This window comes from Malus domestica, chromosome 14, assembly GCF_042453785.1.
Source record: "Malus domestica chromosome 14, GDT2T_hap1".
Classification (NCBI taxonomy): domain Eukaryota; kingdom Viridiplantae; phylum Streptophyta; class Magnoliopsida; order Rosales; family Rosaceae; genus Malus; species Malus domestica.
Genome location: NC_091674.1, coordinates 29,501,023 through 29,516,574, shown reverse-complemented (window position 1 = coordinate 29,516,574; position 15,552 = coordinate 29,501,023). Strand labels below are relative to the sequence as shown.

Genomic DNA, 15,552 nt, shown 5'->3' with positions numbered 1-15,552 from the left:
TCATTGTCCTTAGGCACAAACAGCCTATTCCCCATCACCAAGGCTCTATCTCCCTGGATTTTCAAATCTCGCCTAGAACCATTCTGTACTTGTTCCTTTAAGTCTGCACACTATTGGTCGAGCTTCTGAGCTTCCCGAACCAAATCCACCAAAACAAGCCTAATCTAGAAGTGTGCTAACAATGTTCCATGTGAATCTGGTGTCACTGCAATGCCGGTCAAAAAAACAGTAGCGGAACATGGATAGCTCGAATGGAGGCAAGTTATCTATAGGATTTCCGGCTCAATGCGTTTGTTACAACATTTGTGTGACCATGATGATACTTAATAGTGCAATAGTAATCACTAATGAGTTCCATCCATCTCATTTGTCTCAAATTTAGCTCATTCTGGGTGAAGACATACTTCAAACTCTTATGATCGATGAAAATGCAACACTTCTCATCGTACAAGTAAGGTCACCAGATTTTTAGAGCAAAGATCACTGCTCCGAGTTCCAGATCATGAGTGAGGTAGTTTCTCTCATGATTCTTAAGTTGCCTGGAAGCATAGGCGATGACTTTCCCATGCTGCATTAGAACACAACCCAATCTCGATAATGATGCATCACTGTAAATTTCAAACTCACCGCCATCATCTGGAATAGCAAGAATAGGGGCATGAGTAAGACGCTGCTTAAGCTCCTGGAAACTTTGTTCACAGCTCTCATCCCACTTAAATTTGACCTTCTTTCGGTTAACTTAGTAAGAGGCAGGGCGTTTGCTGAGAAATCCTGCACAAAACATCAGTAATAGCCAGCCAGTCCTAGAAAACTCCTTACTTCAGTAATGTTCCTCGACCGTTCCCACATAGACACTACAAAAATCTTTTGAGGGTCCACACTAATTCCCTCAGCGGAAACCACATGCCCGAGAAAACTGATATGGTCTAGCCAAAACTGACACTTACTGAACTTCTCATACAACTGATGTTTCCTCAACCTCTCCAACACAAACTTCAAATGCTTCATGTGTTCGGCATTACTCTTAGAGTATATCAGGATGTCATAAATGAACACAATTACAAACCGATCAAGATACGGTCTGAAGACTATGTTCATCAAATCCATGAAAGTTGTGGGTGCATTCGTCAACCCAAAAGGCATAACACGGAACTCATAGTGTCCATACCTAGTACGGAAGACAGTCTTCGATACATATTCATTCTGGATCAGCAACTAATGGTAACCCGTACGAAGATCGATCTTAGAGAACACCTGAGCACCCCTCAGTTGGTTAAACAGATCATCAATCCGAGGTAGGGGATAACGGTTCTTCATCGTCACCTGATTTAGTTGCCTGTAGTCCATGCAAAGTCTTATCAACCCATCATTCTTTTTGACAAACAGTACAGAAGCGGACATGTTGGGCTGGATGTAGCCTTTATCCAAGAGCTCCTGAAATTGAATCTTCAATTCTCTCAGCTCAGCTGGTGCCATTCGATATGGTGCTAAGGAAATGGGGTTGGTACCTGGAAGTAAATCAATGGCGAACTCGATTTCCCTTATAGGTGGTAATCCTGGCAAATCCTCATAAAATACATCGGTGAATTATTCACCACTGGCACATCTCTAGCACACAGAGAAGATTCATCCCGCGTGACTACGTGGGCTAAGAATCCCACACAACCCTTTTGTAATAACTTAGTCGTCTAGATGAAGGAAATAATACTATTCTGGAGAATCCGTCGCTCACCCTAAAATGTGATCGCTGGTCATCCAGGCCAATCAAAGGTCACAAATTTCTCCCTACATCCAACATAAGCATTGTGCCTAGATAGCCAAACCATTCCCATAATGACATTGAACTCCACAAGTTTGAAGGGAATCAAATTGACCTTCAAGATTTCCTATTCGACAATAATTGGGCAATCCTTAAACTCTCATTATGCATAAAATAGATCTATAGGTGGCAATTGAATGAACATATCAAACCCGAGGGAAGTAGGTTGTAGGTTTACAACCTGTGCAAATGGTGAGGATATAAATGAATAAGTGGCACCCGAATCAATCAGTACACGAGACCAATTACCACAAACAAGTAACGTACCAGTAATAACTATGGGGTCCTACTTCGCCTTCTGCTGAGTCATGGCGTTGATACGCCCGTGGACCTTGTTAAGCATAGTGAAGAACTAAAAAATATAGAAAACAGAGAGAAGAAAATAGAGACAGAAGAGAGAAAGCTTGAAAGAGAAGATAGAAAGAAGATACTTAGAAAATCATCAATCGTATTTCTTCAGTGTACAATCTTACACTTATGTCCTTCTTTATTTTGTTACAACAACCTTATCATTCTATTACAATATTATCCATTACAACTAAGCCTAACAACCTTTATAACTGCCTAGTGCAATCTATCCCTCCAATTACTAACAAGTGGCCCAATCCTCATCATTCATTCTTCATACTCAAACAGACCTGACGTCTTGAACCACTGTTACGGCCGCCTCGAGTCCTAGGGCCCTGGATGTTGCGGTCTGATCGGTTCTCCTAAGCACGACTACCTGAATCTACTCCAGAAAACTATAGCTGCCTCTGAGCAGAAAAATAGGTATTCTGACTACTACTGCTGCCATAACTCTGAGTACCGCTGTAAGTCTGAGTGTGAAATCTCGTTCCTGGATTTCACTGTTATAATCTACGTATTTGTATTATTGAGATTTTATATTATTTTTCGAGAATTTATATTAATTTATTTGAATTTAGATTTCAATTAAACTAGTTACAAAGAGTGAAGTTTTGAAAATTATTATTTACTCGTTGACCTTTCGAGGTCACAAGTAATGTTTTCGAATAAATCTCAAAACCACGAACACATAGGTGAAAGCCATTTGGGAGTCCGGATTATAACGGTATAGTTACGGACGTTTGAAGTTATGATTATATAGATTTTAGGAATTAATTATCTCCCACTTTAAGAGGCCCAGATCGATATGGGGTTAAGTGGACCATCAGAATTCAAAAAACGGGAGGGGGAAACAAGGAACCAGGAGGAAAAAAGGAAAAAGAAAGGGAGGGGTTTGATTCTAACCCGTTTTGGGAGGGATTGGACCCGTTAACCCACCAACTTGACCCGCTTGTATCTCCTTCGTTCGAGCTCCATTTTGGGCGATCTTGGTGTCCATGGAAAGCTCTTGACGAGCCCTACAACTCTGTAGTGTTAGATTTCTCATTTTATTTTCCATATTTGCAGTTTAAAGCCACAAAACCCACAACTTTTTCGGTGGTTTTATCACTTTTTCGATGATTCCGACAACCATTTCCTTTGAATGAGGTATGAAACTTCATCTACTCTTCATAATCTTCAAGTTGGTATGCTTGGTTCGTGCTTTCGTATTCATTTTAGTGTTGGGTGTTTAGAACCCTAGAAATCTGGTTTTCTCCGGTGAATTTGGACGGTTTCCTAGTAAAATTTATCGTCGGCCTAGTTGTGAAAAGTGTTTCCCTTATTGAGATCTAGCTACCACGTAAATTTGAGCTCATTTAGTTAATGTTGAAAATTTGGGTTTTCAAAACCCTCCACCTTGGCTACCACCGCGTGTGGCGGTGCGTGGGACCATCCACGAGTGTTGTCTAAGTACCAAATACTTTCTAGTAACCCTGTGAGCCTATGTCTAGCTAGGTTTCCCAAAATTCAATTGTTTGGTATGGTGATCAAATTGGACCGCTACTTGTTTGTGTGATTGACGACAATCCAACTGTTGGATCATAATGAAATGTTAGTATGTTATTTTAGAAGCATGATGTGGACTTTGGGAAGTTATGGATCAGAAATCCAATGTGCAGATCTTCAAGATCGAATTACGTATAGTTGTGGACCCTATCATTGACCGAGAGTTGACTTGTGGTCAACATATCTCGAAACGTTCTAAATAATAAAATTAGTACTACGGGACTAATTGAAGTCTAGTGGGCCTACATTGGTTAGATAGTGACTTGAATATATGACATATGATTATTATCTTAATTTCTTATATTGGTATCATTTGTGAATATGATTTGGTCTTATAAATTTGATTTATATTGAAATGTGATTTTTATATATTTAGCCATAGACCTATGCTTATTACATATGATTTGGCTTGTGTACTGATGATGTTTGTGATATATATGTGTTTAATTATCTTTTTAATAATGTGAATGATAATTATGATGAATGTTATGACAATTATGAGATCTAATTATTGTTTGATAATTATTTGGATATGATTGCCAACTGAATACCTATTTGAACTTGGCATTACTACCTAGTATGTGATAGGGATGAAAGTCAGGAGATGAGTTAGGTACTTTATTAGATTTTTAGTAGAAATAGTAATTAGGGGAATTCCTTGTGTTGTGCTCCATATGACTAGATGCTGGTTGATATGTGGAATCAATAATGTGTATATGTATAATTGGGTATAATGTGTGATGATGAGACCGCACCATGTAGTAGTGGTACATGGATGGTCCTACTTGGTATATCCGCGATGGGGGACCATACGTATGCTAGGAGTGATCATGCTCGGTATATCCGCAATGGGTGATCACTACCTAGAGTTATATGAAACAGTCATGCTTGGTATATCAGTGATAGGTGATCCCTGTCTGCATGATGAGATTATGCATATGGTTCTGCTTGGTATATCCACGATGGGGGACCATACGCATTCTAAAGGTGATGATGATTAGTTGTACTTGGTACATTTGATAGGCGATCATATTTAGTTTGGTTCTGTTGAGTGGTCCGGAACCCGAGGTTGTTGGATTTCGTAGAGTGGTATGAAATCCCATTATTTGGAGAAGTAGACTTGGTATAACTGTGTCACTCTAGCCTTAGTTTTATATATATTTGTGTCAATAGTTTCGAGAATCTTGTGAATTCAGTTAGAAAAGATGTTGGACGTCTGGGTGACTCCTTCGAGATTTTCTACGATTCGATTATGATTTCATAAGGTATGAATTTAGAAGATATGAGAATGATTTTATTACTTTGATCAAATTAATTAATTAATGTGGCTAGAGAATGGTTTTGTGTTTCGTCGGTTCTTAAATATGATGTATGTTGTGAATTGTGATAATGATTTATTTGTTGGATGGAAGAGAAATCATGATTTCATGAGGGTTTGTTATGTAGCCTGAGCCCAGGAATTTCATGTTATCAGGTTATATTAAATGATTGAGGAATGTTATGCTTTTCTGCTTGAGCTCAGTGGGATAAATGTCTGATTTTGTGAATGGTGAACTATGAATGGCTTGATCCCTATTGAGGGTACGTAGGCAGTCTAACGAGGAGGTTAGATGCAGCCATAAAGTATACAAAAATTACAACACAATTTGAGGATTGAATTAGGCTTGTACATATCCCGAAAGCGAGGTATGTTAGAGAAACGGGAATTTGGTTATGTCATGTGTCGATCATGGACGTATGTCGGGATCGGGGCGTGACACTAAGTATTTAGGTTGCTTCCCCCACCGTAACATAAACCAGAAGCATAACTCTCGGGTGGTGGCACTGAAGGGCAATCACGGACATAGTGCCCAGTGCCATCACACATGTGACACGTGGCTGTAACCACAACGTAATTCCCCTGATAGAGAAAACCACAACGCGCATAAACCGCGATTGCCAGACTGAAGTGGCTGAAAGCTCGCCTTGTCGACTTACTGCCTAAGCTCTCACTAGATGATCTTGAACCCTGCCCCTGTCGAATGAACGACTGAAAGTGTCTAGGGCCGAAGGAATTAGAAGAAGTAGAAGACTCCCTCATACTGCGGGATCGGAATCCACGACCCCGCTTATTCTGGTTTTGAGGCTGGTTTTGGTTAATTCTATTCCACCTCGTCTGTTCGACCCTCAAAGCTGCCCCAATCATCTCCTCGTATGAGGCATACCTCTGTGGTGCCAGGAGCTTGTAAATGTCCTGGTTCATGGCAATCTACAGTTGTATCATCACCGCCCGCTGGTTCCCATAGGTTCTCTTATAATGTCTCAACAAGTACCGAAAAGTTCTATCAAACTCTGTACTACTCAGATTGCCCTGGCGAAACTCTAGGAACTTTTGTCTCTTCCTCAACTGATAACTAGGGCTAAAAAAGTGTGCGATGAAAAGTTTCTTGAATGTAGCCCAAGTCATCAAGGAATTACGTGGGCGAGAGCCCGTCACTGACTTCTACCAGTTCATCGTTTTTCCCTGAAAGAAGTAACTAGCGGTATTCATTCATTCAAACGTTGGGCATCTCATACTCTCTAAGGTGTCCTGCATCTTTTCCAACCAATCCTCAGCCTCTTCATAGGCTCCAACATTAAGCTCCGTAACGCCGTGGCTACGAGCAATCTCCATATATGTCCGACTCGGCCTGTTACTACCAGGAAAAACATTTCGTAGAGTAGAGGTCAACTGCTGAATTTCTCCTATTAGACCAGAACGAGGTCGTCGATGTACATTCCCACTAGTAGGATCCATGATTTTGATAAGAGGCAAACAATATTTAGAAGGACGAAAGATTATGGCCACAGGAAAGGTTATGATTACCATAACCAAATGGAAGAATGAAGTCCTAAGTATTCTTTGATACCAATCTGACAGGCCCCGATCCCGATGTCTAAGGGACATTGGGATGGGCGCGTGCTGGCCGACACCTGAGGGTGACACAAGCCATTTAATGAATGTATATGTTAAGAACATATGAAACATGCATGTAAATTTCACGCGAACTACGCAATATAATATTCCAGCATAAACCTTATAAAATAATATAATAATATTCAACTACCAACAATGATAATGATAGTGATAATGCATAACATGTTCAGAGCATACATTTACTTAAGAATATAAGCGGAATGTGCTATTACAAGTGATGTCAAAGCAGAGAGGATGGCACGATGTCACTGGTAAAGGAATGCCTCATAGCTCGGATCGTATGCCTCGTTCCTATGTCTTGAGGGGGTGCAATACAAACATGAATATACCAAGTTGATATATGAATAGTACGAACATAATTTTTCAACAACGTACTAACCCCCAAAGTTTATGAAAACTCATATAGTGTAATATATAATATGTTTTCCGAAAACCCTAGCATGCCATAAAACTTTCATAAAACATATATCGTATAATGTGCTAACTAGTGGTATCATATATTAGTGTCATACGGCTGAAGTCACCAACCTAGGCCTGGCCAAAGCCAATATAACTATCTCCCGACCAAAGCCAATATAAGTATCTCCCAGCCGAAGCCACCAACCTACACCCGGCTTAAGCCAATATAAGTATCTCTTGGCAGAAGCCACCAACCTACGCCTAGCCGAAGCCAATATAAGTATCATCGCCCGTAGGCAGAATAGTGACCACAAGATACGCACAAAAACATTGAATATAATTTTTCCAACATAAGTACATATATCTCAAAGCATCTTCATAGTATATAGTCATCCATCATACATACTATAAAGAGTGTAAAAACATGTTCATAAATAGTATATAGTTATCCATCATATACACTACAAAGAACATAAATTTGATAAAGAATGGCATCCTAAAATATTTTCAGTAAAGCATGATAATCATAAAGTGTAAATCTAATTTACTCCTAAAACGTTTCATAAATGTAACCATTAAATCATGTTTTTCATGTATGCATTTCTACTATTAAAACATGCATTTTAGAAGAAGTCCACTCACAGATACTTCGTCGTTGAAGAACCGTGTGAAATAGGACGAAAGGAATCACCGCTAATAAACACTCCTAAGCACATAAAGGGTCCAATTAATAAAACTCTAATAAAATGATTGAATTTGGGAAAATGGACATAAAAAACAGATTCAGGACGTCGAATTACCCTAAGAAGGGTTATGGGTAAATTTCGAAAAAGTCAACACAAGAATTTTCCTCGGAATATGCCAACTGGGTTTGGGTTTGGGGTTATCAAGCCTCAGGCCCAAGTTCAAACGGCCCAAGGCCTGGGTCCAAAAGGGTTTAGGTTGACTGGGGTTAATGGTTTGGGCTCACACGAGCTTGGGCTTAAAAGCCCGGCCCAAACGTTTGGGGGTTTTGGTTTTGGGTCAGGCCTAAGGGCTGGACCCAATGATTTGGGTTGGGTTGCAAGGTTAGGCTGAGTCCCAACCTGGGTTCGAATCTGGGTTTGAGGGAATTGGGTCGGGTTGACCTGTTTTCAGGCCACGCTTTGGCCAATTTCTGGGCTCGTTTTCAAACACTTGTAACTTCTTCGTTACTCAACCAAATCAAGTGATACAAAAACCAAAGTTGTAGTACTAAACAAGATGAAGAGATTGATACCTTGCACACCAGCTAAATCGCTGTAGTTTGGCCGAAAATCTCCTTGAAAGGGGCGGTGCTCGTCGGAAAGTTTGGAAAAACTACTTTGAGCTATTTTCTACTATTTACACGTATGTACAACTTCAAACAAGCTTCGATCTAACCTTAAAACACATCCCAAGAGTTTCTAGAAGCTTACCAATGTCGAAAATCATGAAAACATGTCGGGGAAGATGATGAACAGTGACAGCGTTGCTAGATGGTTCATCAGCTTGTCACGGGGTTTCTAAAGCTCTTTTGTCCTCGTTGCATTGGTTTGGGGTCATTGTGTGTGTGTGTGTGTGTGAGTGAGTCACGGAGAGGTGAGGGAGAGTTTTCCGAGGGAAAAGGCATAGGGGAGAGGGGATCCGGGGGTGAAGAGAGGGAGAATGATGAGAGAGTTGTGAAAGAAAGATAGTGAGAGAGATTTTAAAATAATAAAAAAGGGATAAGAAAATCCCAAAAAGGGGACAAAAATCTCATGTGGGTCCCACAGTTTGTAAATTAATAACGTAAGGGACGAAACACAAAAATATTCGACAAAAAGTACAATAATTTGGGACGGGGACATGGTACAATCTAAACCGTTCGATTCTCAGATCAACGGTGCAGATTTTTCAGCCAAAAAACTTTAATAAATAAATAAATAAAATGTCAGAAATTAATAATATTTTTTATAAATAAAAATTGTCAGAAATTAAAAATAAAATTATTTTTTAAAATTATTTTATAATAAAATTATTATTTTATAATAGAAAATTAATAATATTTTAATAAAATGGACTAGGCTATTTAGTTTTAGGGATGGAGATGCACTTGGCCAATTACTATTTATTTCAATCAATTACTATTCATTTGAGTGGATTAAATAGAGTTTGGGCCAACTTATTTTTTAGGGGTGGAATTGCTCTTACAAAAGGTTGGGCTATTCCTCATATCGCCAATTCGTTTTATGATGAAACGTCAAATTCTTCATGGTATTAGAGTAGATTGTCCCACGTATAAAGTCAAATGGTCACACAGACTTCACGTCACCCCGTTCTGTTATCTACGTGTTAACTTGAAAATTCACCACATGTGAAAGAGCTTGTTGAGAATAAGTCGTATATTGATAGGATGAGTGACCTTAGATAAGTTTATAAGAGGTTGGACTAGAGCAATCAAGAAAAATAAATGAAAAATTAGTAACCCACCCGAAATTGGATGTTGACTTCTTGTGTTGTCCAAATTGACACAACAACGTGTCCAGTTAGAATTAGACGAATTCCAACTTTTAATTGCCAAAAATGGGGTTTTATTATTTTAGTACAATTTTGATATTTTGTTATTTGTTTATTCTCTTTTCTATTTAGATGTCTAGGGAATTTCTAGGGTTAAAAACATTATAAATAGGTCATCCCAAACCTCAAGGGTGTAAAACGTTGTTAATCATTAATTTTATATTAAGTCGGAAATCATGAAGTAGAAAGATAATATCAGTAGTAAGCATAATCAGGATAAAAAAGAACATGTGGACTTTCTTTCCCCATCATCCATATATGTGGGTGCCTCTGAAATGCTTTAGCTGTTACAACATCAAATTAGACATAAACAAACTACTTTCGGGACAAGAAAACTCCAGGAAATAGACCGAAAATTGACTTAAGTGAGGTGTAATAACCAGAAATAGGCACTGCACAAGAACTTGTCCCACACAAGGGCCCCCAAATTCCTTTGCTAAATGTGGCAAATGGTGCATCCCCTACAAAACTCAAATGATGGATCACATTCACATAATATTCCAAATGAATCTGATGAGTAGCAAGCTCATGTGATGGAAGCTAAGGTGGTTATTTTTGAACCACAGATTTGAACATGGTACAGACAGGGCAGAGAGCCTCGCCCGCAAGGAAATGAAAGCACTTAGACTAGCAACCAATGTAACCATGGACTTTTTAGGGTTTTATTGTACACTCACATTATAGCACCCACTCTAAGAAGTGGTACACTCATCACCCCTTTACTTTCATAGTTATCTTCTCCTTGAAAGCAACCTTAGAACAACCACGGTACATTATGTGGTCCTTGTTATTATGCCAGTCTAAAGAGGTCAGGCTTTAGCTAAAACTAGGCTAGAGAGACAGAGAGAGGGACAGAGAGAGGTGGTTAATGTCCATAAAGAAGTAGGGTTATCTCCCCTCTTTTCTTTCCTCCCTTTTCTTCTCCTCATATTTCAACGGTCACGGTTAAGCTATATTAACATCTTATATTAATTTTTTATAAAAAGATAAAGACAAAATAGAAAATGTGAGAACAAGGAATGGAAAATGATGGAAAGAGAATAGGAGATAATCCTAATCCTTATATAAGTGGGGAGAGAACGGCATGTGAAAATGGAAATAAAATTTGAGAAAGAAAGGGAAATAGTAGGGTATTATATATATATATATGTATGTATGTATGTATGTATGTATGCATATATATATATATATATATATGCAAAGAGGGCTTTCAATTATCGATAGGACTACTGGTATATTCATATAAAATGATGGGATAGGTTGTGTGTGTCTTTTCCTCATTGGCTAGGGCTCTTAGAAGGTCTTGCTATAGGGCAATGGCAAGTGCTAGCATAAGCAACTCTTTTCTTGACAATGAGAGAGAGTTTTTTTAACTTTCATTTCGTTAAAAAAGCTTAAGCTGATAAGAACGCATGGGATGGGAGACAACATTCTTAGATAGACATACGTACTCAGTGAGAGAGAGAGAGAGAGAGAGAGAGAGAGAGATGAGGCTTCTTTCCCTTTTGGTGACAGCGACATGAATGGAGATGCCCCAGTCAAAGGAGTATTTGCCCTATGAGAGGGCATGCCTCACAGTTGGTGTGCCCCTTTGAGTTAAATAATTGTCCTTTCCTAGGGTTGGACAGCCACGGGGAGGTTCATACTTCATACATTAGTATCATTATGTATAACAAAAAAGACAAAAGAAGGAGAGAAGACAAAACCTAGCTATGCTTGGAGCAACACATACAGATTTTTTCTTATATTTTGCTTAGCTTTTGATATTGTTGACTTCTCATGTGAGTTGTGTATGATTAATACAAGGACTATTCTAACTAGTGAAAATTAGTGATGCAAACAATGTGACTTGTATGATGATATGCATCAAAACTGAAACTGTAAACAAATATCATATACGAGGAGTAACTAAACTTCTTTTAAGAATTTGTAAGGTTGCTTAATTTTTCGACATGGGACAACACATCACATTCTCACATGCCCGTTACATGTGGCAATGGTCAAATAAAACACGTAAGCAATACATATTAGGTTGCATGAATCATGTGTGGCTATTGTGCTTCACGTGTGAGCCAATTGTCTCTAATAACATTTAAGAATTTTGAGGTTTCACTAGAAAATTAATTAGCAATATGGAGAATAACCCTGCTCGTTATAAGGATATGCAAGATCGCTTAACTTTTTGACGTGGGACATCACTCCACATACAATATTCAATGAAGAAGAATAAGTGTTAGAGCTCGTTTGTATGTACTTTTAATATGACTGGAAGCGTTTTTGGTGAAAATATTTTTAGAACCAATCCTTAGTAAAAATGCAAGTAAATTCTGGAAAAACACTTAAAGTGTTTTCTGAAAGAAGCACATAATTAGTGCTTCTTGCATAAAGCACTTAAGGTGCTTTTGGAATTCAAAAACATTTTCTCTAAAAGTACTTTTAATTATTTTAAAAGCACATCCAAACGAGCCCTTAATTATGGAATATTAGTTGAATCTTCCCAAAACAAACCCCAAAATCCACTCTCCATCTCCATGTATGTGTAACACTATCTAGCTACTGTGTGTCTACGCAAGGTCTTTATATTTTGAGAGAGAGAAGCTAGGTTATTGAATTGATCTATACCGGGCGACCTGCAAACCACGTGAAGTGGTGGTGCCAAATACTAGGTGTTTTCCTATCCACTCGCTTCCTTTCAAACACAGTGATATTCTAAATTGTAGAGCTAACTTTTTGATGAAAAGATTAAGAAAAAGATAGCTACTCAGCAATAAATTGCCCCCTACCCTCCTTTGCTTCTTTACCATACCACTTCCTTACTAGCTTCTCTCCCTCTCTCTCTCTTTCTCTCTCTCTCTCCCCCTGTGATTCAAGAGTTCAACCCCCATGGACATATGGTGTTCTTGCTGTGCTGTCTTTCTGAACCTCTCTATTTCCTACGATGACGACCGATGGTAAATGTACGATCTCTCTGTCTGTCTTTTTCTAGCTAGCTAGCCTTCTCTCTCTCTCTCTCTCTCGCGCACACACAAAAAGAAACTAAATAAATCCAGTACATATAGTAAAGGTGTGCATATATACATATACGTACAATATATATACATATATGTACAAGCATATAGAGGTATATATGAGTAGCACCGCAGGCAGCATCTGTCTTTCTTAAGCTAAGCTCAGCTGGCCGTAAATACGGTAACACACGGCTGTCTTTCTCAAAGCTATCCCTTCCCTTAATTTTCATTTACTAATCTTGCAGAAAAGGTGAAAAACAAGTGCACTGAAATCACATTCAGCGGCAATCGCTTCCTCATCAAGCCGTTATAAAAGCGCAAGTCTCGATCATCAGTAGACCGATATCCCAAGCGTACTAATTGACCACTAGCTGCTAGCTAGCTAGGGTTAGTGGTGTGCAATTTCATTGAAAATTCAAAGCAACCAAACAAGCAAAGAGCCCAAGAGGGAGATATATAACATGTTTCCCTCAGACAACACCAGTAATGTTAACGAATTAATACCCGTGTCTTATCCTCATGTCGATCAACCATTTTTCCACAGCCGGCCATTTGACCATGACATTACTACAGTAACCCCCAATTTCTTTACTAATTCCAACCCCAATCCCAACTCCGGGCAACAACAAGAAGGAGGAGAAGAAAACCTTCATCAACAACATCATCACCCTCCTTTGTCTTTGCTCTACTTCCCCTCTCCGTTTGAAGACGACGACGTTTTACTCTTTCAGCAACACCATCACCAAGAACCTGACCATATTGGGATTTCGCTTCACGAGTCTCAAGTACCACCTTATTTTATGAAGGAAGCTGCTGCTGCGGCTACCGCCACTGCCGCCGCTGCTGCTGCTGCTGCTGCCGCTGCCGCCACTGCCGCTGATGACAACACCGGTACCGTCGTAGGGGTTGATCATCAGAAGACTACTACTACAAGTGTTAACATTAAAATGGTGGACTGGGATTCCAACAAAAATGGCCATCACGTGTACATGGATGATCAGCCGCAGATCCCGAGAAGGAGGACTAGCAAGAGAGATCGCCACAGCAAGATCAACACTGCCCGAGGCCCCAGGGACCGGAGAATGAGATTGTCCCTAGAAGTTGCCCGTAAGTTCTTCGGCTTGCAAGATGTGTTGGAATTTGACAAGGCCAGCAAAACCGTGGAGTGGTTGCTCATTCAGTCAGAACCCGAAATCAAGAAACTATCAAGAGATCACCATCGGAAATTCAACTACAAAAACATGGTGAGATGTGCCAAAACTACATCTCCAGCCACTTCGGAATCGTGTGAAATGCTATCCGGCGTAGACGAGGCTCCAACAAACATTAACATTAGTAATGGTGGCAACGATGATAATGATAAAGTAAGAAGCAGCGGGATCAAACCCTCAGCGAAAGAGAGAAAGATTGTCCACAGGCAATCAAGGAAGGGCGCATTTCACCCTCTTGCAAAGGCTTCGAGGGAAAAGGCAAGGGCAAGGGCTAGGGAAAGAACAAGAGAAAAGATGCAGAGATCAAAGAAGCCTAGTAATGACCAGGCAAAACTAAGCCGTTTGAATTCTTGGAACCCATTTGAAAGTGGGGAAGAATCATCAGCTTACAACAACAACATGAACAATACTACTAACGATCAGCCTGATTCAATGGTGGCGCTGCGACCTTACCCCGATGGGGTTGAAGAACCATTAAGCAGCTCCCTAGCCGGAGATATTCAAGACATGGTTGTTGATCATGGTACTACTCATGATGCTATGATGGTAATGGGAAAGTGGAGCCCTTCTTCAGTGTTCACTCCTCTCCAGCAAAATACTGGAATTTCCCAAGAGGTAATTAACTTCCCACAACATTTCAGTTTCTCTAATGTATATTTTTTCACAACAAAATATAAAATGTATATGAAAATTATGAAGAAAAAAAAACGTATTCAATCGAAAATATTTGATGATATAACAAACGTGCACATATAATTAAACAGATAATATGTCCAAGATAATTAAGTTTATAAGTATTAGTTTGCTATAGCTACTTCTGACAACACCACATAACTCTTAATTTGCAGCACCAACAGTTTGCCGACTTTCAATTCTTTGACAAACCGTGGGACGTCTACAACAATACTCATAAGCTATTCTAAGTGGAAAGTTTCTCTCTCAATTATTAAATCTCAATTACAAGTGCCTGAAAAACATTCTGATTAGCTTTGTGTACTGTGTCTCTTTCTGTTTGGAATAATGTAAAATAGCAAATTAAGTATCTTAATTTTCAATCATGGTACACTTTTCCTCTAAACTAGTATACGTAAATTAATGATTAATATCTACATCCTTTGCACTAACTATGGAAAAATTTCGGTTTAAACTCTGAAATAGCTTCCTTGCTTATGTTTTTGTGTTGATATAGTATATATATATATTTGTATCCAGCACAATTTTTTTATGATTATTAATATCTACATCCTTTGCCCTAACTATGGAAATATTTCGGTTTAAACTCTAAAATAGCTTCCTTGCTTATGTTTTTGTGTTGATATAGTATATATTGTATCCAGCACAATTTTTTTTTGGAGTAGAGGTCTATATTGAAAAAATAGTTAAATAAAAGTCTATAACAACATAATTTTCCACTTCGAGGAATATGTTTGTATGGTTTTTTTTTTAAGCCCTAGATATTTTTTAGTATGGGGTCAATTCTCATGCATATAATATGCATTATCCATATGTATGCTGAACTCTCAAATAAGTGCATACCAGTCAATGAATTCTGGCTATTGATCATCAGCTTATCTTTTTAGAAGTGATTGAATAGACACTTGAGTGATCCACTAATTCCCAATATTTCAAGTCATATGCATGCTTCCAAAAGTCCATTGAGGCCTGATTAGGAGAAATATCAACTGACAAATGATCCTTCCCTTCATCACT

The 15,552-nt window shown here is 38.9% G+C and overlaps 1 protein-coding gene across 2 annotated transcripts; it reads left to right on the top strand.

The window, feature by feature from the left end:
• The first annotated feature begins 12,420 nt into the window (after nucleotides 1–12,420).
• Nucleotides 12,421–14,920, top strand: LOC103455475 (transcription factor TCP18-like). Of its 2 annotated transcripts, none has more exons than XM_008395060.4 (3): nucleotides 12,421–12,580; nucleotides 12,877–14,457; nucleotides 14,691–14,920. In XM_008395060.4, exons 2-3 carry the CDS (start codon nucleotides 13,093–13,095, stop codon nucleotides 14,763–14,765), a joined length of 1,440 nt encoding a protein of 479 aa, XP_008393282.3. In that variant the 5' UTR covers nucleotides 12,421–12,580; nucleotides 12,877–13,092; the 3' UTR covers nucleotides 14,766–14,920. The 2 variants fall into 2 exon arrangements, with proteins under 2 accessions (XP_008393282.3, XP_017192948.2); XM_017337459.3 differs by having other exon boundaries at nucleotides 12,422–12,574.
• Nucleotides 14,921–15,552: the final 632 nt, after the last annotated feature.